A 24,688-nucleotide genomic window follows, 5' to 3' on the forward strand; every position below is an offset into this window, starting at 1 on the left:
GTATATCACATATTAACTGTGTTAATTAACGCGTATGCAAAGGTGGGGCTGCAAGTCAATGGAAATAACGAACTCAAGTCATGTCAAGTCATGTCAAGTCATGTCAAGTCATGTCAAGAAAAAAAATGTGCTCAACTTGTTTTAACAATGGTCAATTTACTTTTTTAAATTAGTATGTGGATCACATAAATTTCATAAATTCAAAAAAAAAATGTCGTTGAAGTTTTACCTTAATACACATTGTGTCATAGAATGTAATATACCTATTTTACTTTACATTATTATTAAATATTTCATCCATAGTTACATATTTCAATTAAAAATTTAACAAATATTAATTTTAATTATACCAAATAGAAATTATGGTCATATTATAATATAGTATGTCCAACTAATCCGATTATCTTATAAAGAAAAATAACAGAATATTGTCTACGTAATATTATAGGATTGGATTTATTTTTATTTTAATATCAATATTAACGTCAACCGTGAAATCGAAAAATTTTAAAAATGTCGTTAACTTGATGGATTATTATTTTTAAAATCAACTGAGAAAATCTATGTCATTTCGATTGTCGAGTGAACTAGTTATTTCATAAGTTGATTCTAATAAACTAACCAGTTAATGCCCCACATTTGAATGTACTATGTACACTATTCTATATTTAAATGAAAATACAAAATAATAATAGTAATAATTTAATATATTTCGTTTGGTCGTGTTCTTATTAGTTACATTATCCAGACAGTTATTATACATCTAAGATGCTAATAGATTGTATAGATTGCCTACTGTAATATTTGTAAGTCTATTAAAAAGCAAACATTGACTCTCTCTTAGCTTGGTACTATTTTTTAAAAAATATAAACAAGTAAATATTACATAGTATAATATTATGTATCATATTGTGTATAAGCACATTAATTATTATCCTTATTACTTGGCAAATAATGTTTGATAAGTCTCCCTTTAAGCACAAACATTATGCTTTTGAAAGGAGAGCTGTCGTGTGACTATGTAAATATCTAACTTTATTGTTATGTTGTATGTACGAGAATGTTAAAATGGTTGAGCAATAAACAAATAAATAAGTAGTAATTAAAAAATGACACGTTCGAATAATGATTTTGATGGTTTTTGTTGGTTTATGTTTATGTTTATGTTGGTTCCCAAGCAAAAGATAATCTTTAAGTATGTTTGAGAATTCTAAAAAAATCAGAATTTAAATAACTGCATTATTAATAAGGATTAAAAGGGGTGAGCAATAGCTTGGGATAGGTAGTCCTTATTTAAAATCTTCGAAAATCATAATTTGATTAATTACATAATTTAAGAGGGAAAAGGGGTGAGCATGCTCGGCGAATCACTCGATATATTATTAAAATATATGATTAAATTGTATTAGAGGTAATTTAAATTTTCGAATAAATTACGTAATAATTCATAAAATGGTACGTCGTATAAAATATTGTCTATTGAATATTCTGAACTTGTGGATAATGAAGAGTTTATAGTAGTAAGATTTATTATTTCCAGTTTATTATGATAGTATTAAATCATAATATTTGTTACTAAACCCGAGCATGTCGCAAACACCAAAATATATAAAAATAATGGATTTTTTTTATAAATAGGTATAATTTTTAAAATAACCTAACCTGACCTTTGTTTAACTTTTTTACCGAACAATTCGGTTCAAATTTTTATTATTTTTTATTTTTTATTTCTTTAAACGTGTTACTATAATATTGTCAGAATTTGTTTAAATAAAATATGTACCTGTTCTTAAAGGATCTACCAACGAATATTACTAAGAATTTGTTGTTTTACCGGTAAGTCATTATTATAAAAAAAAAAAAGTGGGTAAGTGGATGTCGCTGTGCTGTACAGTAGGTTACAAGTGGGTCAATGCGTATAATGGACTGTATTAAACTTGAATTCAATGATATAATGTCATTGTATAAAGACAGCGATTCTGAGATGGTTTGTCAGTCCTGATATTCTATATTGTTGTTATTTATTATAGCCTGTAAGTTGAATTAGTACTAAAATATTATTATTTTTTATTCGTTTCCGTGGAGATATACAAAGCGTTGGAAATTAAAAAATTGGAATGCAATTTTCAACGGTTTTTCGTAATTTGTCAGTGGTTTTATAATAATAATTTAAATAATTATTGAGAAAATCAAAAGATGACTTCTCTAAAGTACCATCTTGATCCAATTTTCTATAAGATAAGATACTATATATTGATATTTTGTGAAGAGGATAAAAAAAAAATAAACAAACACCATTGTAAAACTAAGATTTTAGTCCATTATTTTAAGTTAGCATTGTTTACATTTTTTTTTTACAATCCAGAGAAAAATGACGAAATAAGTATTTGTCATGATTATCATATGATATTTGTATGGCTTCCGAAAATCGGACGAAAACCATAATTATTTATTTTATTATTTTTAATAGCTGCAGTGACCTATTATAGGTACGAAAGACACTCGTCTTTTAATTGTTTTCTCGGTAGATTAAAACCAGTTTTTAAATTTACAAAATCAAAATCACATAATAATATATTGACGTTTATACATTTTTATTTTTTTATTTTTAAACTTAAAACGTCAATGCATAACTTTTTCACGGTCTTAAAGAGGACGTCACACCCGCATGTGTTGTCTCCGTCTTACAAATGTACAACATAGCAAAAACTGTTTTGCGCGGGACAACTTTTATCTTTTTACTTTTGTGTGTTGGCTTCAAAATTTCTGAACTTATAGGGTGGAAAATTATCTATGCAACAGCGTGCCAATATTTTAGATAACATAAATACAATAAAAGTTATTTGCTTTTAAACATTTTATTTTTTTCATTTGCTTATAAAAAATGATTGGATAGTGATATAAAAAAAAGCACGCCGTTGCACAGATAAAATTCTTCTTTACGTGAAAATTTAGTACCTAGTTCTACAACAAATATGGTGTAAGAAGCGGTGTCCCGCGCAAAATAGTTTTTGTTATGTTGTACATTTGTATGCCGGAGACAACTCGTGCGGGTGTGACATCCTCTCGAGAGGGTTTTTGAAGTATTTAGGTCATTACGACCTTTATTGGTGATTTTTTTACACGATAAATGTGTTTTTTCCAGGGCGTTTCTCTACAGGTTTTTCGGGACATCGACACCCGGGAACTAGTTGTAATTATTATCACTGTCGTCCGAGGAGGGATCGTTCTCGAGACGATTACTACAAAATAACGCATTATCCACTGCGCCTATCGATATGAAACCGTTAGGCGAATATAATCCGACAAAACGGTCGACTGCAACACGTGGTCCGGAGCGAAAGTCGTCGGTGGCGGTGGGGAGGTTATTATTATTTTAATGTACCTGGTACCAAAATTATGTACCTACTACCTACTGTTTATTTTTTTTTCTTACGCATCGTCTGCGACTTTTTAATTGGCTTATTAATACCGCGGGATTGTGTCGATTTTGAGTCTGCCGCGGAGAAAGTCACTAATTATTAATTAAATTATCGTTCTCGTGCGGGTACGCGAAAATCTCGAGAAAAAAAAAACAATTAAATGCAAATAACGGTTCGAATAAAAATATGTTGATGCAAGTACTACCTACTACCTACCTAATACCTGGTATACGTTTCCGCAGAGTTTCGATGGCACTAAGGTTATTCGATCGCGTTGTTCGCAGTCTTGTAAATTATACTTTTCAAAAGCATTCAAGTACCTACACACACAGATAATTATTTTGAAAAGTATATTTTGAATACTCAGAAAAAAAAATTATTTGAGTATAAATTCAAATGCTTACTCTAAAAGAATATTCATAGGTACTTTCAATAAATCCTTTAAAATTCTTTATAAATACATATTTTTAACGTTAACGTGTTTCTGGGCTTTGAACATATATTTTTATTTTCTAACCTATTTTTCGTACTTATATGTATAATCCGTAAAATGTAAAAATTACTTGATTCCCACTGGGTATATTATATTGTACATCTAATGGTAACTTATTAATAAATATTTATGTATAAATAAATTTTCTTCCGAGTTGAAAATAACGAGTACAGTGTTGTCTACGTCTGTGTCACACGATCACCTCACAACCAGTAAGTATAGTAACTACCAGGGCCAATTGGTCCTATGAAGTCAATAGGTAAATCGTTCAAACGGGTTTTTTACCTTAACCAAACTATACGTTAATTTTTTATTGCATTTTATTTGGTGTAACTATGAAATACTCGTTTGATTAATATGGACGGTAAAAAAAAAAAAATATTGCTATCAATTTACGATTTTTCTTTTTTTTTACTCGATCAAAATTATAATCCAAATAAAAATCATGAACTAGAAAGAACGAGGATTTCAAAACTAGTATTTGATTTTAAATACCGACACTTCGAGAAGGCATATTTCAAAATACTTTGTCGTAGTACCTTTTTTAAAAAGTACCTATATTTAAAACACGAATTCGGTAGGTACTTGAAATGTATTTCAATACTATTACTCAAGTACTCAACAATTACAATACTGGTGGTTTGTAACTTATCGTCGACAGTGTTCGGAGGAATATTAATATCATTTTCGCCTGTCGGAAGTCACGAGTTACGACTACAACGCGTATTATGCACTATCGATAATTATATAATTGCAGTGGGCGCAAGTACAAACGTATCAAATAATGATAGGTGATAGTGGGTGGCGTTGGCGTGCTAACCACGTGACCAAAACGGTCGTGACAGTGCTTTCAAGTCCGCAGTTTTTTTTTTCCAGTTTTTTTTTTTAAGTACAAAATATTATAGGTATTCCATAGCATGTACGAAATCACATAAATAAAGTTAAAATAGGTATATTATATGGCTGTACAATATACATGATTGGCTGATCACAGAGTTCTAAAGTTTAGCGCAAGGACACTCATCAATTAAACTCTAACCTTTTTGAAAATATTTTTCTCACACAATTTTTACTGGTCATATAAAACATAATTTTTGGAAAAAATAAATAAATGTTCAAGTCTACTCTTTTGAGCTGTGACACCGTATATAGGTACATTTTTAATTTCATATTCCGAAACATTATCTGGAGTGTTTCGATCTATACCGAAATCGAATTTCGGACAAGTACAAGTTTATTGGTTTTAAGTAGGTACTTATTTAAAGTTTGAATAAGTGGATTAGTAGACTAACATTTTGCCGGAAAGGTAAAACCCTCAGTATTACTCTACTCAGATCATCTATACTTTAAATACTTATAACTCATAAACTGCTCGTCCAAAAATACTTCAAAGCGGATTACAACAAAAATTCTGCTCTGAAATAGGAAACTATAAAAAGTCTGTCTAAGAATGATTACGGTGAGAAAAGTCAAAATATATTTTAAGAAAAATGTTTTTAAACTTAATGTTATGTGAAAAAAAAAACGTTTTCAAAAATTACACGTAAAAGGTACAATTTGGTTTCTTTTTATCGTCTGCCACCGGCCTACCAAGACGGATTTAAAACTAAAATAGTCCATAATCATCACCATCATCAGTCTATTATACTTTGGTCAACACTGTTGCAAAACAAAATTATTTTTTTTCCACGATTTTTTTTTTGTTGGATTTTATTCGAATAAAAAAACGGAAAAGAAACGAAACCAACAACTTGTATGATGACTAGATCAAGATTCATTGGAATTCTGTCGACACAACAACGGTACGCAGTTCTGAAAAAAGGGACAATCCCATTTTAAGCATGACGTATGAGGTAATTGAATTCGGAAATCCTCTTAACATCCGCTAGCGGTAAAGTATAACGCACGGCGAAGACGCTATTTGCAGTTGTATTGATTTTAATTGTATATTTACAGGTGACCGTGGTCGAAATTGCTTACCTCTGAAATAGGCAATGGGTGTCCCTTCAAGAATTTGGATTTTTGACCAAAACTCTGGACGGTTTCGGGGGTTACGAAGATGGGCATTAACTTGTTAAAAAAGTTATAAATTTATTTTTTTTTATCAAACTAGTCAATTATTTTTGTTTTTAACTCATTAACTTATTCAACTTATTCAGTTGACATTTTTGTTGTTGTAACTTAACTTTTTATAGTTAATATTATCATTGTTGTGCAGTTAAGTTAATTTTATTTTCGTGTCATGCGGAATAAACTAGACAACACTGATTCGATGACTGTTTTTCGATTTTAGTAATTTTTTTTCTTATTATATATATTATTATGATAATCTATTTTTTTACACAACGGCTTGATAAATGTTTGTGCTAATCAAAATACTTGAAAATATAGTACCATAAAAAAAAAACTTTTTTAACTGAACTAAGTTATGTTTTAACTTATTGAGTTAAATTGTTTTTAACTTTTTTGTGTATCTTTGAAATATCACATCACCACAAGTCTGGTTAAGGTTTATGGATTTTTTTATCAACACTTGGACGATTCCAGAGGATGTGATGCGAACTAATAAGACATATTCATATTCATATGCACAACTAGATAGTCATCTTTGTACTTAAGTTGTGGCCGACGTTCAAGTCATCCGCCATTTATGAAGCAGGCAATGTTTACATTTAATTTAGATTTATTCATATACACGTTTTATACTGTGGTAATATTTTTTTGTAAACATCGCCTGCTTTGCAAATGACTGCTGACTTGAATGATAAGAAAAAGACAGTTATCTATAGTGTTTCATATCGTATAATATCTATACATATATGGGCGTAATATTTTTAACTAAAATGGTCTATTGGCGTCGTCATATTATATTATTGAGTTTAACGATAGGTGTATTATGGGTAACCGTATTCGCACTTGTTTACCGCCGAAATGCTACGTGTCCGGTCGAAGTTTTTGGACTTTCGACCAAAACTCTGGACCGATTCAGGGGGTGTGAGGGCCGCCTCGGGCGCAGATGAGCATCGTCTCATTTTCACTCGCCGACGGACACGAATCGCGTGCGTGTTAATAATAATAATATGAGCGCTGATAGAATATTATTATTATTTATTACATAAACGTATTATCGTATACCTACCTACTGCAGGTACCCGTATATTAATTACACTCGATATGTATACAATTAACGGGGAAGAACAAACCAGTTTTTTACTGGCTCGGCTGCCGACGGTGATGGAAGAAAGTAAATAATAATATGTTGGTTATCAAAAAAAAAAAATAATAATAATAATAATAATAAAAGGGAAAACACTCGACAAACACACGCACACACACACGGCCAATAATAATAATACATAGTAGTTACGGATGCAATCGAAAAGTACCTCTATACGAAATATTATATATTAGGTATACATAGTGTGACAGGAGCGCCTGACAAATGAAAAATGAATAATAATCGATTCAAGTTAAACGTGTCAAAAAAAACTATGAAAACTATTTGGACGATAAAATATGATTTATGATTTACTATTATGACTTACAATTCCCAAAAAATAATTCGGGTTCTTATTTGAAAAACAAAAGTTTGTATTGTCACCGGACCACCCTTGAGTGGTACAAAAGTTCTCAAGGATTCGAAAATATTGCAGAATTTGAAGAATTTGCATAATTCGAGCATACACAAATATGGCAAGCGTGCCTAAAAAAATCACCCTTTAATAATATATGTCTTACACACGGTTATCTACTCAGTAGGTTAGGTTACCGTGGTTTTACAACATTATAACTGCGTTTAAGTCACCACACGGTTTTAAGATCGAGTTCAACGGCAGTGTCGACATCGATATCCGTACCGACGATCCACATGACGTGTCGATGGTTTAATTATTTTTGTTTTTCCCGTGAGACTTTCGCAGTGTGGAAAAATATGTAAAAATAAAACTTGCAATATAAAGCTTAGTCCCGTATTTATTTTGTGACCATGTGACGTATAAAATACAAAATATTTAAAAAAAAATTCCCCAAGCGTATTATAGGTACTCGTACCGGGGATTCGTCGTCTGTTTATTTAGTCTCCATTCAATTTAAAAGATATTTAATATTTACAATGAAAAAACTTACCTAAAACCATATTTATTCCTGCCCCGGAGATATTTCCTGTATATTATATATTATAGTACTTTTACAAATAAATAGAGTAAAGTTTTTTAAAATATATTTTCGATGTATAGATACTGGTATTTACATATTTCATGTTTAAACCCTTTTCGGGAACATATTATATTTCAACACTTTTTAATATATATTTCGTAATATTATACTAGTTTGAAATATCGCAGTTCAAAATGATGGTAAAAACATTTATTTCTGTCGAGTGGTATTACGGTTTTTTTTTTTAAATACCATTATTACCATGATAAAAGTACACACTCACTTATTTACAAAAATAAAAAACAATTCTTATATTACACAGGGTGATACTTTTATCATGAAACACTAATTATTTTAAAAAGTATTAATGTTTTTGAAAATATTTTTTCACATAGGAGTGGAGTGGTACAGGGTTACCCCGCGAAATGTCTGTCCACTACTCCGCTTGTCTAAAACTTTAAATACTTATAACGCATAAACTCCTCGTCCTAAATTCGATTTTAGTGTATCAAAATACTTAGAAAAATATTCTGCTTTAGAATATGCAATTAAAACTCTATGTTATCGTTCAAAAAAGTAAAAATTTAAAAAAAATTATGAGAATAAAAAATATTTAAAAATACGATTTTTTAATAAAATTTTGTTTTTTTAATAATTTGAAACTATGTAAAAAAATATTTTCAAAAACATTAATACTTTTTGAAATAGTGAGAAATAATGATAAAAGAATCACGTTACATAATCGTACATTTCAAAATACTCATAACTAGCTTTAAAATTGAAATATAATAAAAATCCTATTCTATTGGCCAGATAATAATATAGTCTAACCTTTAAATATACAATGGATCAATTCACTCTAATTTTAAACTAACGTAATTTGCTGAGCGTAAATAGCGTTTTTTTAAAAAAGTATTTTTTGTTTTTTTTTTTTATATTATTTAAATATTATAATAAGTTGTATTATATTACTGTGCAAGTGTTTTTGTGAGCACACAGTACATTATTATTTACCGTGTCCACTTAATTGGTTTGGACAACTTTTCATGAATAGATTGATTTCGTATACGATTAGTTATACTGTTTCCGATCAGACATCAAAATGTTATTATAATAAATAAATATCAAATATGTTTGAATGTTAAAAGTATTCAACTGATATTTTAATTTTACAGTAAAATCTAGACAAATATTTTGTTACTCAAATTCTTCAAAATTACATACCACTAATTAATTTATATATAGTAGTGTTATCACATTTTATCGTCCAGATGATGTTATTACAATATATACTATTATAAAATTGATAATTGTAGTATATTCACATTAATACTTAGGTTAAAAACCTATCATTTAAGATGTTAAGATTCATAAACAGGAATACGATTAATTTTAAAAATATTAACTCATTTAAAACGTTATATCATTTCATTTCACTGTTATATTTATCAAATTGAGATTTTACTTACTGTTATTACCAAAGTGTACCTACCCGTTTATAAATAACTAAATAATTTGAAAAATATTTATGTAGCAATATCATAATATAATACAATACACTTACTTATATCTGTTTAGTATTTATAAATATTATAACAATAATATAATAATTATCATTCAAATTTAATATATTTTTTTTTTTTTTACTATTAATTATTATTTTTGACAGTTATCCAACAGTCAGGTATAGGCTGTATAGTTTTGGGGATTTTTGTTTACTTGATTTTGTTTTACATGTTACAAACCCGAGCCTCAACAATCATATTATAATGCTTGCTGCCTACGATTTGCGAAGGTCCGGAAAATGTATGTCAAGCGTGTATACATAACTACACAGTGTAAACAGAAAGACCTGACGAATGAAATAAATTTTGTTCTAATTAACATTTTTTTTTTTTTTCCATATCGATAGCCAATTTGTAAATTTAATTTTTGGATTTGTTTTTAAAGTAAAACCGTTTATTTAAATCACGTGGTTAATAATTTCTCACTGTTTCTTACCATTATTTTTATGATTTAGGTATACTCGCTTAGTTCGTTTGTGATTCAACACGTCTCCATAATATTGACATGGATTTACATGCTACAAATCTGAGCCCGACAAACACATTACAATACTTATAATGCCTAGGATTCGTCAAGGTCCGGAAAATGTATACCAATCGTGTATACATAAATACAGAGTGTAAACCAATGAATACTAGCACTAATTTGATTTATAATGAATTTAATGTAAAAAATCTTAATTCTAACAATAAATTATCGGTTCTAGTTGATGTATATAACAATAAAAATGTAATTCCTACATTAGATCATGCGCACAACACTAGATATAAGCAAAATATTAATATATTTGTACCAAATCTTAACAAAGTATTTGGTCAAAGAAGAATTTTATATACGGGTTTATATTTATGTCGTTCACTAAATATCAATAAAAAAATTATAAAGATGTCAAGCATTTCAAAAAATATATAAAACAATTAAATTTATCAAATGTGTAATTTTTATTATTTTTTTTTTTTTTAATATCACCAGTTATTTATGTAAAATATTATTATTATTATTATTATTATTATTATTATTATTGTAAATGTATTATATTTATTTACATCTCTTCGTACTTATGTTTTAATTATCAATTATCAATTATGTTAACTTTATTATACATCTATATTATTATAATCCTATTCTATTAACTAATTAGTAATAAAAAAAAAAAAAAACCACATTGTATATATTTATTTAATCTATAAGAACTGTTCCCCCAGCACAAGCTTTGCTTAAAGGGGGTACTGCATTATATTAATCTAAATTTTGTAAAATAATTGTATGATATCCTTATGTTGCAAATAAAAAAATTATTATTATTATTATTATTAAACAGAAAGACCTGACGAATGAAATACATTTTGTTCTAATTAACATTTTTTTTTTTTTCAATACCGATAGCCAATTCGTAAATTTAATATTTGGATTTGTTTTTAAGGTAAAACCGTTTAAATAAGTCACGTGGTTAATAATTACTCACTGTTTCTTGCCATTATTTTTATGATTTAGGTATATTCGCTTATTTCGTTCGCGATTCAACAGGTCTCCATAAAATTATTATGATCATGGATTTACACGCTACAAATCCGAGCCCCGACAAACATGATATTACAATACTCACTGCCTACGATTTGCCAAGGTCCGGAAAATGTATGTCGAGCGTGTACCTATGTATGTATACATATATCATACGTATACAAAAATAATATCTACCTATATTAAAATTCTATAATGATACGCGTGGTAGGTATAAGTATACGATATTATCGTTATATAGAGGCCAACGCGTCGTCATCGACGGATTTCGCGCGCTTTTATGCCATTATGTTATTATTATCATTATTATTATTTGCTCTAATAACGTCGAGAGCGCATTACAACTCGCTCAGATTTAATGCCCCGTCCGGAGATTATAATATATGTATAGTGATGATATTATATATTACTATATCGTATCGGCGTAACGCATCTGCATAATATACTCGGCGTACCGCCACAATACGTATACCTACCTATCCACGTTAGGTTTTTATGTAATTTTATTTCTCTCCTTTTTTTTCTTTTGCTTTTGCTCCTATTTATCTCCAGTCGGACGGAACGACGCGCTCGTTCCTGGCGGCGATGCGCCAGCGCCGTTTAATTAGACGGCGGTCGACCTTCCACAGAAACGACGGCGACGATGTCATCGCGCGAGTCCTATAACAGAGGCGCCTAAGCGTACGTCATACGCGATTGATAGTAATAATGATAATATTATCATCACCCGACGATTTCCGGCCAAGGTTCCGTCGTCGTAATGACCCGACCGACCGGAATCCGATCGTCGTCTCCTCCGCCGCCGCCGACCTATATAATGACCACACCCGGACGAGTCGTGGAGAGGGGGGGGGAGGAGATGATCAACGAGCCTAAAAACGGTGGTCTTCCACCGACGACGACGTCGTCTCACGGACGCATTAAGGACTTATCGCGCGCGTTTTATTATATTTTTCTCGGCTTTCCTTTTTATATTTCCCCAGTCGATATAATATAATATATACCTACCGGTCTTGGCGCGTAACTGTAATGGAGTCACCCGACACATCTGACTATCATATTATACACAACACAAGGTGAAACGACAGCGCCCAAGTCATCGTTTCCGCCACGCAAACGGAATTGGAAAAAAAAACGCATATCGAAACGCGTTTTCAAGGAAACCTCCGATCTCGGATGTAATATGCAACAGGTGGTTATAACCGTCACTGGAATAACGTTTACTTCGAGTACCTAGGTATATAAACGAACGATTGAAATCGTCGTCACAGATGCTTAAAATGTACGGCAAAACCAATAACGAGAGGTCGAGTGGGTGTGTCGAGAGGATGCTACCAGTGCGCGTCTGTCGTCAGCTCCGTTTTGTACAAACGTTACGACACGGCAAATCGTCGTTCACTAGTTTCAATAATATAGTATGCTTGAAGTCGAGCCTGGGCATAAACGAGTCAAAGAGTTAAAGTTGCGTTAAAAGTTAAGTTAATTTTAACTTTTTTAAGTGTTATATCCGTAAACTTAATTTTTAACTTGACTGATTTTTATCGATATAAACTCAATAAATAACTTTACTATAGTTACTTTTAATCAAACCCAACTTACGTTAATTTACAAATAATGAATTAATAAATATAATTAATATCATTATTGATCATACATATTGCATAAACATTTACTTTTTACATTTATTATTTAAAAACATATTGCTAGCAATTTATTTATAAAAAAAAAAAAAATAGGATAACTAATAACTTTAAGCTATTTAAAATGTTTTCTATCAACTTAACTTAACTCAATTAACAATTATCATTAACTTGCCCAGGCTTGGTTTTGATGTTACTGTAAATCGACCTATCGTCAGACTTAGAGCCGATCGCATGTGTGTGCTAAAGCCAATTTTTTGATATTTTAATTTTCAAACGATAAATGGGCATGCGAAATATTACGAATTAAAAACATTCAATTCTCACTCGAAAATTAAAACATCGAATAAAAGCCGACGTCATGCAGTCAATGTTCTTACCAAAATGTTTTATAAAAAGGGCAATTCATTCTAACATCGAAACTCTTCGTCTTCTGAATAAAAATATATTTATATAATAATTATTGTAGACGGTAATATCATTTATATAATCAGATTAGAGTGAATCGACTCAGACGTATAATGGAATATTATTATCTAGGTAGAGAACCTCGAACGGTTTTTTTTTAGATTCTGAACGAAGCGAGGAAGTTAGTGGTCACCTATACAATTATGTTTATCTTAGATTTTGAGTTGAGTGAGGAAACTAGTAGTTTTACAATGGTGTTTATTTCTTATTTTTTAATCCTGTATACAAAATTTCGACCTGAATGAGTGTTTTGATTTCAACATATGATAAATTTTTGTTTTTCAGCAAATTGGACCAAGATGGTACTTAAAAGAGGTCATTTTTCTATCTTTTCAATAGTTATTTAATGTCGCGCGAAAAACTACCGACAAATTACAAAAAACTGCTAAAAACGGGATTTTAATTTATAACGCTTTGTTTATCACCATAGAAACGAATAAAAAAATAATAATATTATAATAATTCAACTTATAGGCTATAATAATTAATAATAACAATATAAAATATCTAGACTGACAATCAGTCTCCGCTCAGAATCGTTTTTCTTTTACAATGATATTATGTCATTGAATTCAAGTTAAATACAATCTATTACACATTGACCCACTTGTAACCTACTGTACAGCAGAGTGACATCCACTTACCAGCTTTAAGTTTTATATTTGAATTTTTAAGCGAGTTGTGAGTATTTTATAAGCGTTCCTATAAGACGCGCAGAAACGTCGATATTCATCTCTGTACATATGAAATATTGATTATGAATATTGTTACGTCATTATTATTGTAGTGGTTGTGGGTTTTTTTGTTTGCTTTTGATTTATGTAGATATATATCTGTGGTGCCTACCTAAACACGCATGACGTACGGCACAACGTAGTTTTTACCGATACACAAATTATAATAATAAAAAAAAAACACCGATTTGACGATAACGAAACGTAAATTTAATTTCTGTGTAATTGGTTCGATAATATGAATTCATAATTTATCGTCGAAATTATTACAATAATTGTATAACTTGATTTTGAAATCGGCCAAGTGAAAACAATAATATTATTATAAACGCGTATAACTTAATTACTCGTACATTTTGTTGCGTAGGTGGGTGCTCTTTTACAATATCGCAGTAAATCATCGCGAATTTAAGTATAATGGTAATAATATTATCTAACACGAGATCGATGAACACAATATAATCGTTACGTAACAATCAACAGGTTACGGAAGATGAAACACCGTCGCGACTAGGTATTATACCTATTAACAATGGCTGTTGTATTATATTATTGACCATCGATGAACATCTAGAGTAAATCCGAACAGAATCGATTGAAATCGGAAATCTAATTGTCGTGCGTCGACGGATTTCAATCGTTACCGTTACCCGGGTACATAATATGTTGATAAAACTGACCGTTATCTCAAATGCGTGCCCGGGTAATAATGATGATGATAATAATATATTATACGTACAGAGCTAATACTCTTTGAAATCTGATACGAATCCAATCGTATACAGCTCTATAAGTTTCTATGCAGAGTGATTCACCGAGCACGCAAAACCACTTTTTTCTTTGCAGTTGTTTTAAATCGGATTTTTGGAATTCTTAAACACGCTTAAGACCATATTATTATTATATTCAAATTCTAGAGATTGTTTTTGATACTCAAGGAGTGTCCCGTTCCCGTAGAGATCCGAGCTTCTATTTTTTTTTTTCAAATGAGAACATCCCCCCTTTTCAACTGCAAAATATTCAGTAGACAGTTTTTCCGAAAACTTTGACGTATCAGAATCAAAATTCGTATGAGTAGTTTTTGAGTTATTTGACTTTGTGCTAGAACGATAAAATATGGTGATTGGACAATGATTTTAATCATTAATATTAATAATTCATAAAGTTGCTGAATAGTATAATAAATATTAGATACAATTTTACGTGTATTTCATATTTTTGTAAAACCATTTTTAAGGACTATATTTTCCTTAGTAAAAACATTTTAATAACTAAGAAACCAGTCATTCAAATTATGAATTAGGTACACAAAGTTTTCAAACAATTATCCGCTAAATACTTTACAGTAAAAGAGGGATGTAGGGATTCTCGTTAGAAAAACAAAAGTTTGTATAAGCCGCAGCACAATCCTTAAGTAAAGTAAAATGTTCAAGAATTTGAAAAAAAAGTTCATTATTAAAGGAAAACGAGGGGGGGGATAAGCATGCTTGGTGAATCACCCTGTATACCTATATATTTTATTCTAGTTAGCTAATTACATTTCAATACTGGTCAAAGTGTACATCATACATATAATTTATAATTATATACCTAGGTAGATTGTTTGTTTTGTAGGCGTAATAATAATACATAATATTATAATAGGTATTATACTATTTATATAAATATTGTTATTTTCAATTTTAAATATGTTTAAATACTTCTCATAGGTAAGTAGGTACTATTTACGTAAAAAAAAAAACCATAAAATAATAAATACCAAATCGAGTGTGCCTATAACAAATATTTAGTGATGATAATAATATTTTATAAGCTTGGCAACTTTCATATCTGCTTCATTAAATTAATACACCTACCTTGTATAAATAATAACAAGATAATAACAATCTAATCGAGGAATTCAAATCGCATTTAAGTTTTACATAATAAGTACCTATAATACACTGTACACGTTCGGTAAACAACATTTAAATGATTTGTCCTGGTTATATAATATTATGAAGAAGGTAAGTAGGTACTCAATAACCGAACAAAATATTTTTTAATTAAATATTGAAAAAAATACATATTTGTACAGAGTGTGTTTTTTACAATTGACGAAGGTAAAAATAATATTAATTAACGACAATTACTGCAAACGGTTACTGTGTACAAATTGTTCTACATTAGGACATAATTTATTTACGGTTTTTATTTTTATTAAATTTTTATATTCCTGATAAACATGTTTTATTCTTGACGGTTTTATATAAAAGCAAATTATCGATAGCACATTAGCTAAAAAACAACAAATAAAAAATTGAGAATTTTAATATTAAATTGTAAATAATACTGAAATAAATGTATAAAACTCGTCTTGTAGATATTTCTAATAAAAGCTGAACAAACCAGAGATAATGATTAGAATAATTTAGTACATAAAAGTTTGATAAAGTTTAATTTCTCGTCAACAGCTAAGTAGTCCAGTAGATGCGTTAAGGTATTCAAAATAATTAAATTCTATTTTACATAAAAATAATAAAATTATGCAAAATGCTTAATGCTGTGTAATTATTTCTAATAATATTTTTAAAAACTACGAGTTGGATTATTAAATATATGAAATTGGTCTGACAATAAAATTGTTATATTACTAGAACATAGAAATATAATATTGTGAGTGTAATGTGTAGCCTCAATAATTTTGATTATTGTTTTGATTTGAAGTTTTAACTAGGTACAGTAGATTCTTAATATGTCGAACGTCGCTATCTCGAACTACTTTGAATTTCCCATGAAACTACTATTACACATAATAGTGTTTTGCTCTCGATCTCGATATAAAAATAATATTTTGTTACGGTTAACATAGGAATTGTGCAGTACATTGCATACATTGTGCAGGCAGTGCAGTATAGCGATTGTGATTTAGCGCGTTGGTAGTCACGTTTGTAGTCTTTCGTAGTTCGTTTGTTCGTTTGTAGTGGAATGGGAAAGAAGCGTAAATCAAATATTCTTTCAATTTCGGACAAAGTTCGTTTAATACAGTTAGTTGAAAAAGGTGACCGTAAAAAATGTGAAATCGCTAAAGAATTCAATATTCCACCAAATACATTATCGCCAATTATTAAACAGAAAGAGAAAATAATGAAGTTCAATTGTGGAAATATGAAAAAAATGAGGATGACTCGTTATTTAGACATTGATAAATGTTTGCTAAAATGGTTTACTCAATGTCGAGATAAAAACATACCATTAAATGGAACAATTTTACTTGAAAAAAGCAAACGAATATGTACAACAACTAGGACACACTATAATTTTAAAGCTAGTAGTGGATGGCTTACAAATTGGAAAAAAAGACACGATGTAGTTTTTCGAACTGTTTGTGGAGAAAAAGCTTCAGTAGACACACATTGTTGTTCAAATTGGATTAAAAATCTTCCTGATGTCTTAACAGGTTATTCTTCTAATGATATTTTTAATGTCGATGAAACGGGCTTATTTTTCAAATGCTTACCAGATAAAACATTAATGTTAAAAGGTAAAGAATGTTCGAGTGGAAATTATGTATTTTAAGCATTCGTATTATTTATTATTCATATAAATTATACAACATACATTTATATTAGTTTTTTTATTTTTTGATAAAACTCGATATCTCGAAGTTTTCGATATCTCGAACTTTTTTCTGTTCCCCTTGAGATTCGACATAACGAGAATCTACTGTACCTATAAAATTTTCAATTTCAGGTAATGATCACATTATCATTATTGTTAAGGTGCAGTAGGTACCTATACAATTTCTATTAAATACGTTTCACCATTATTTATTCTTCGTATGAAAAGATTAACCTTTTCAACGATTATTTTTATTTTTATTCAATTTTAATATTCGTAATAAACATATTACTATTTAATTTTATAATTTTCTTCTTAGTTGATAATTTAATTACAAATAAAAAAAAATGTTAGCTTGCTTAAACATATTGAACAAATAAAAAATTGAAAATTTTACTATTAAATTGGAAATAATACCGAAATAAATGTATAGAACTCGTCTAAATGTTGTAGATGTGGCTAATAAACGCTTAACAAACGAGAGATAATAGTTAGAATAATTTCGTACAAAAAATTGTGATAAATTCTAATTTCACGTCAACAGTTAAGTAGGCAAGTGGTTATTGACGTATTCAAAAGAATTGAAATATTATATTTTATATCATAATCATTATAAAAACGTTTTATAATGATGTCTAATTATTTCTAATATTATATTCTTTGAACACTTATTAGTATACATAGTATATATAGTTATAGTATTGAATATGTTAAATTGGTTTAATAATTATTTATTAAATTATAATTATGTAATAGGTACAACTGTTAGTGTAATGTATAGCCACAATAATTTTGATTATTGTTTTGATTTGATGTCTTACCTATATCGTTTGTAATAATTAAAGGTAATACTCATAAAATTATTATTATTGTTATTGTGCTGACGTGCAGATTACTCATAACATTTCTAAAAAATACGTTTCATAATTATTTTTTCTTCTTTCTTCTACGTTTTAAAAGATAATTATTATTTTTGTAAAATCTTTATATTCCTCATAAACATATTTTTCTTGTTGATTTACGTTTTGATTTTAAAAAATAAGTATTGGATCCTAAAAGTATTGAAAGCTATAGTGACACCGGGTAATGCTTGACTTCAGAACACGTTTGTGACTGAATCCAACCACCCGGGCACAATATAACATTTATAGAACATAATAATATATTTATATCGTGAGTGTATATTATAGCCTCAATAATTTTGATTATTGTTTTGGTTTCATTTTTTATCTATCTACCTATATTGTTTTTAATTTCAGGTAATGATTACATTATCATTATTGTTGAGGTGCAGTAGGTACTTATACGATTTCTATAAAATGTCTGTCATAATTATTTTTTCTTCATCTGGAAAAATTAATGTTTTCAAAGATTAATTTTTATTTTTGTAAAATCTTTATATTCTTAATAAACATATTTTTCTTCTTAATTATTGACGTTTTAATTAAAAAAAATAAATATTGCATCCATCCGGGGACTATAGTGACACCGGTTAATGCTTGACTTCAGAACACGTTTGTGACTTAAGCCAACCACACCAGGTCACAAGATAACTTTTATTTTTTATTAAATTTTAATATTCGTAATAAACGTATTTTTCTTATTAAATTATGTTTTAATAATAAAAAAAATAATATTTAAAAAATTGAGAATTTCAATATTTTATGGTACCTAAATAATTTCGAAACAAAAGTATAGAACTCGCCAAAGTTTTGTAGACGTTGATTTTAATATTAATAACCACTGAACAAACCAGAGATAATAGAACAACGTTAGGTAGTCCAGTTAACTTATCCAAAATAATTTAATTATTTTTACATCATAATTACAAAATAAAAACTGTTTAATTCCGTGTAATTATGTTTAATATTATTTTTAAACACTATACGAATAAGATAGTTAAATATATTAATTCGGTTTTATGATTATTACATATTTTATAGAACATAATAATATATTAATTATAGCCGTTTATAGCCTCAATAGTTTTGATAATTGTTTTGGTTCGATTTTTTTATCAATCTACCTATATTGTTTGTAATAATTACGGGTAATATAATGCTCATAGTATTATTGTTGTGGTGCAGTATACGATTTCTATAAAATATGTGTCATCGTTATTTTTTCTTCATCAGGAAAGATTAACGTTTTCAAATATAATTTTCTCAGACGTTGAAAAAACATAATAATATTATCATGCGAATTCGCGCTTTCGTATAATTATCTCGTAATTTATTGCCTGTGCCACAAATCATTTATTGATATTAAATCTAATGATTTATGCAGCAAGTGTTATTTATTAAGTAGATTATATTAGATAAATTCAACGACATAACACTTTCATTACGACGTCGTATAATTAAAGGGCGCATTCAACTGCATATTATTATATATTTGTTCATCAAACTTTCAGTGGTCGGAAGGAATTTGTTTTACAACGTCTTATAAAAAATATGCATAACATGCCGACGTATAATGACTTATAAGTTATAACGTATTTGTTCACTATAACGTAATAGGTGTTTTAATTAAGAAAATAAACATTATTTCTGTGCGCAAACAGCAAACGTTATAATCATTACAAACAAACGCGTTTCTCCGTTTCTCCTAACCCAATAGATATTGGGTAGGTAGTATATTAATTTAATTATTTTACGCTGAAAACGATTCGTCCGATTACGTGATTACGGCCTATGCCTATACCTCTACTAGTATTCGTGAATGATGTACCTAATTTGCTTAGAAAAAAAAAATTGAAGCATTTCAGTCGTTGAGAATTTTCAATGTTGCTGAAAATTTCAGTGAAAAATTTCGTTTGAAAATATTCAAACTTGCAGCTGTACATATATGTATATAAAACGACGATCATTGTCAAATAAAGAATAAACCTTTGTTTATTTTTTTTTGGTCAGTTGTCTTTAGGATTCAATTCGCATTCACCTCACGACGAAATCATTCTAAGACGGTATTTATATACTTACAGCTGGCAACTTCTTACTAGGTAGTAGGTAGGCCGTCGTATTCATTTCGAAACCTATAACATTAAAAAAAAAATGCAGGTAAGTGGATGTCGCTCTGCTGTACAGTAGGTTACAAGTGGGTAAATGTATAATGGATTGTATGAAACTTGAATTCAATGATTTCACATCATTGTATATATGAAAAACGATTCTGAGCGGAGACGGTATGTCAGTCTGGATATTTTATATTGTTATTATTTATTATAGCCTGTAAGTTGAATTAATATTATAAATATTAAATGGCAATAAAATAACCAAACTTTTTATTTTTATTAATTTCTATGGTGATAAACAAAGCGTTAGAAATCAAAATATAATTTTTAGCGTTTTTTTGTAGTTTGTCGGTGGTTTTTCCCGTGGAATTAAATAACTATTGAGAAAATCGAAAAATCGAAAAATTACTTACTTAAAGTACAATCTTGATCCAATTTTTCTAAAAGATAAAATAATATATGTGAAAATCGATGGACATTTTCTGGTAGAAATTTTTTATATAGAATAAAAAAAAAACACCATTGTAAAACAACTAGCTTCCTTGCTCCGCTCAGAACCTAAAAAATAAAGCTACATTTAAAAAAAAAAAATTGAATTCTGCATCATCGCGACTGCAGGTCACTCCTCAAATATGGTACAAAAAATCTCAAGAATTCGAAAATAATAATTAGTGATACAATAATTACTTTATTTGAGAATTCCTAAAAACCTTAATATTTGAATACTTAAATCTAGTGGAGAACAAAAATTACGGAGGTGAGCTCACGTTTGGTGAATCGCCCTGTATACGAGTATAGACTGCAAAGCGTATAAACTAAAAATGTATAATATTATTATTTATCAAGCCCGAAATGTTTCGAATAACCAGTTATAATATTATTATGTTTAGGTATCGCACGACCAATTATATTAACGTTTGTTTTAATCTTTTCAGTAACCTGCAATAAACCGGGGTTAGAGTTTAAGCGGTCGAAACAATGAGTCGAACGCGTATGACGCAAAAACATCGGGTTAGGACTGCGGCCGGGGAACTCCTCTTGAAAGTCATTTGTACAAAATCGTTATTATATTATTCATACACACATAAGCGCACGCTTATGATAATAATAACATTATGTGTGCACGTCCAAGGCCACGGCCCGAGGGTATAATAATAATAATATTACTATCATGACGTGTCGCGTTGAATTAAAAATAATATAATATCTAATGAGAATAAAATGTGTGTTAACCGGCTGCAAACCCATAAAATTAGCGCGAAACCATTATGGGAAATCACGAGGAAATCTACGGCCGGCGATTGTAGCCACGTGACCGTAGTCCCCACACGCTGTCCATAATACGTAGGCAGGTACGATATTTCCCGAGGTCTTAAAAGGCGGATTCATTTATTTTTGAAATTTAATTTTTTATGTGAATTCGAACACGGTCTTGCGATTATTCATACATTATAATCGCGTGTTATTAAATCACATTTTATATTATCTCACGTATTGTTTTCGCCGCGTTGAAAACAATAGATTTCAAGGTATCATATTATTATTATTGTTGTTGTTTTATTAGGTGAATCGGTGTCGTGGTCATCTTCGGTTGTCATCGTGACCTTTTCAGTCAGATTCGAAATCGTCTTTGCAGTCGCATCGGCGAGAAAATATGAATGTTTCAATATCGATGATAGGTATGGAGGTATAGTTAAGAAAAATTAAAAAAATTGCACCCACAACCATTACTGCGCACGTCACGTATCCCACACAGCGTTTGGAAAATGTTAATATTTTGTGAATTTTCTTGAGTGTTTGAATAATGAATATTTGTCTAATAATATTTTATAAATATTTTCTTCTCACGATAGCCAAATATTGTACTAGATGATTGCATAAAAATGTTGACTTAATATTTATATAAAGTTTCCGTAAACATTTTTTTTTTTGAAAATGTATGATTAAAATATTTTGTAAATGTTTTTTATAAAATATTTTTCAAAAATATGAAATTCTTGGCCAAAGTATAACTATAACAGGTAGATTGAGAGACTTGTAAAATCCGTTCCCGCCGCCGCCGTCACACATTCTCTGCGGTCGTTTAATTGGAACAACTTGGACAGAAAAAAAAAACTCAAGGCCGAGAGATTTCACAAAACTTAACAGACTGCACACGAAATTCTGTCGCTTTTCACGCGCATTCGATAAATCAACGGTCGCTGCTGTAAATTAATTATTGCCGAGAGAGATAATGCGAGTTTATTAATAATATGTAATAATATATCTCTCACAGAATTAACGTTAGTACAAAAATATCAATTTTTTTTACATTTTATCGATTAGCAATTATTTTCGCTCCAGGTCAATTGTATTCTCCCCGTGTCTTGTAAAAAAAAAAAAATAATAATAATAAGTTTAGACATAAGGTAATAAAGATTTATAGAACATTGTCGGTAACAATATTATTATAAGGGCGTAGGCGTTGACGCGTGAAATATGTTTTAAATACCAACTAAAAATATTTTTTAATTGTTTAATTTTTACATCCTGTTCACAAATAAACATATACTACACGAGTTGGATACTATTAATATGTTTTAATTCTAATGTTACATTCGTTGACTTACCATAATAATTATGGCTAACGCATTCCTTACATAATTTCGATATCAATGTTAAATGTTATCCTCATTGTATTATTCTACGACAGTCGATTGTTATGAACAAGGAATCTATTTTTAAACATTTCTGTAGGTTACTATTACAAAATATGGCATGGACGATAAAAAAAAAAAGTACAATATTTGTATGCAAGCAATTTTATTGTTACTAAACATAACATACCTACAACAGTGAATAATTTGTTGAAAGTTAAATTACATTTAATTACCTAATTAATACCATACACTATTTATAAGCATGGAAAGAATGTTACAAAAATAAAAAATAATAAGTAAGAATGTAAAAAAAAATTAATATAGGTACCTATGTAATATATTATCTAAGTAGATATATCGTTTTTACTTTTTAATAAACATAACATACTAATTATTATAATGATTTCTTACTTTGTTATGCAATCGATTAAATTCCGAAATATTTGCAAACGGATTATTTTGATTCCGAACAATACACAAGTATAATTTAGTATCATAATAATATTTACTTATTTGTCTATTACCTATTTAAATTCAGGTGGGATGTTATCCATATTATATTTTGTGAGTCGATACACGTCTTAATGAAATGGGTTTGTTTTTATTTTTGACTGTGTGCAGGTAAGTACGAGTACGATGGAAAAACCACCCTATAATATATATATATTGTTTTTTTTTTTTAGAACAGTATATTAGAGAGTATTAAAAAAATAATATACTTAGGTAATATATCATCATCTAAGTAGATTTATCGTCTTTAATAAACATAACATACAAATTATTATAATGATTTTTTACTTTGTTATGCAATCGACTAAGTTCCAAAATATTTCCAAATGGATTATTTTGATTCGGAACTATACATAAGTATATAATATAGCATCATAATAATAATATATTTTTATTTGTTTATTACCTATTTAAATTCAGTTTGGATGTTACCCGTATCGTATTTTGTGAGTTGATGCGTCTTAAAGAAATGGGTTTATTTTTATTTTTGACTGTGTGCAGGTAAGTACGATATAAACTCAACCCTATAATATATATATATTATTATTGTATTGTGTTAACGTTTTGGTTTTTTTTTTTTTTGAAAAAGGTATATTAGAGAATATCAAACAGTGACCTTTTTAATGTATTATTGTGCACAGTTAATGTAGTGTGTCGAGTAATTTTAAACGGTAACCTTTTAAAACATGTATTATTATACCGCGTGGTAAGTATACAGGGTGACTCAACTGCGATTGGTGTAACTAATTTCGTATTACACTTTTCAAATTGCAGATTATAAGTAGTTATTTATCGTCCATCGAAGCATTTTGAAAAGCGACCGAGAAAAGAAGTGCTAATAATTATACTGCGGGGAGGAAAAGTCTCGAATCGCTAAATATTTGCAATCGTGTGTCGCACAAGTAGATACTCACTAATATTTATGGA

The 24,688-nt window shown here is 29.1% G+C and overlaps 1 protein-coding gene across 1 annotated transcript; it reads left to right on the top strand.

Moving 5' to 3' along the window:
* The first annotated feature begins 16,966 nt into the window (after positions 1–16,966).
* On the top strand, positions 16,967–17,557 carry LOC103309302 (tigger transposable element-derived protein 4-like). Its single transcript, XM_008184390.1, has one exon. It carries the CDS (start codon positions 16,967–16,969, stop codon positions 17,555–17,557), a length of 591 nt encoding a protein of 196 aa, XP_008182612.1.
* Positions 17,558–24,688: the final 7,131 nt, after the last annotated feature.

The sequence above is a fragment of the Acyrthosiphon pisum genome, chromosome A2 (assembly GCF_005508785.2).
Source record: "Acyrthosiphon pisum isolate AL4f chromosome A2, pea_aphid_22Mar2018_4r6ur, whole genome shotgun sequence".
NCBI lineage: Eukaryota > Metazoa > Arthropoda > Insecta > Hemiptera > Aphididae > Acyrthosiphon > Acyrthosiphon pisum.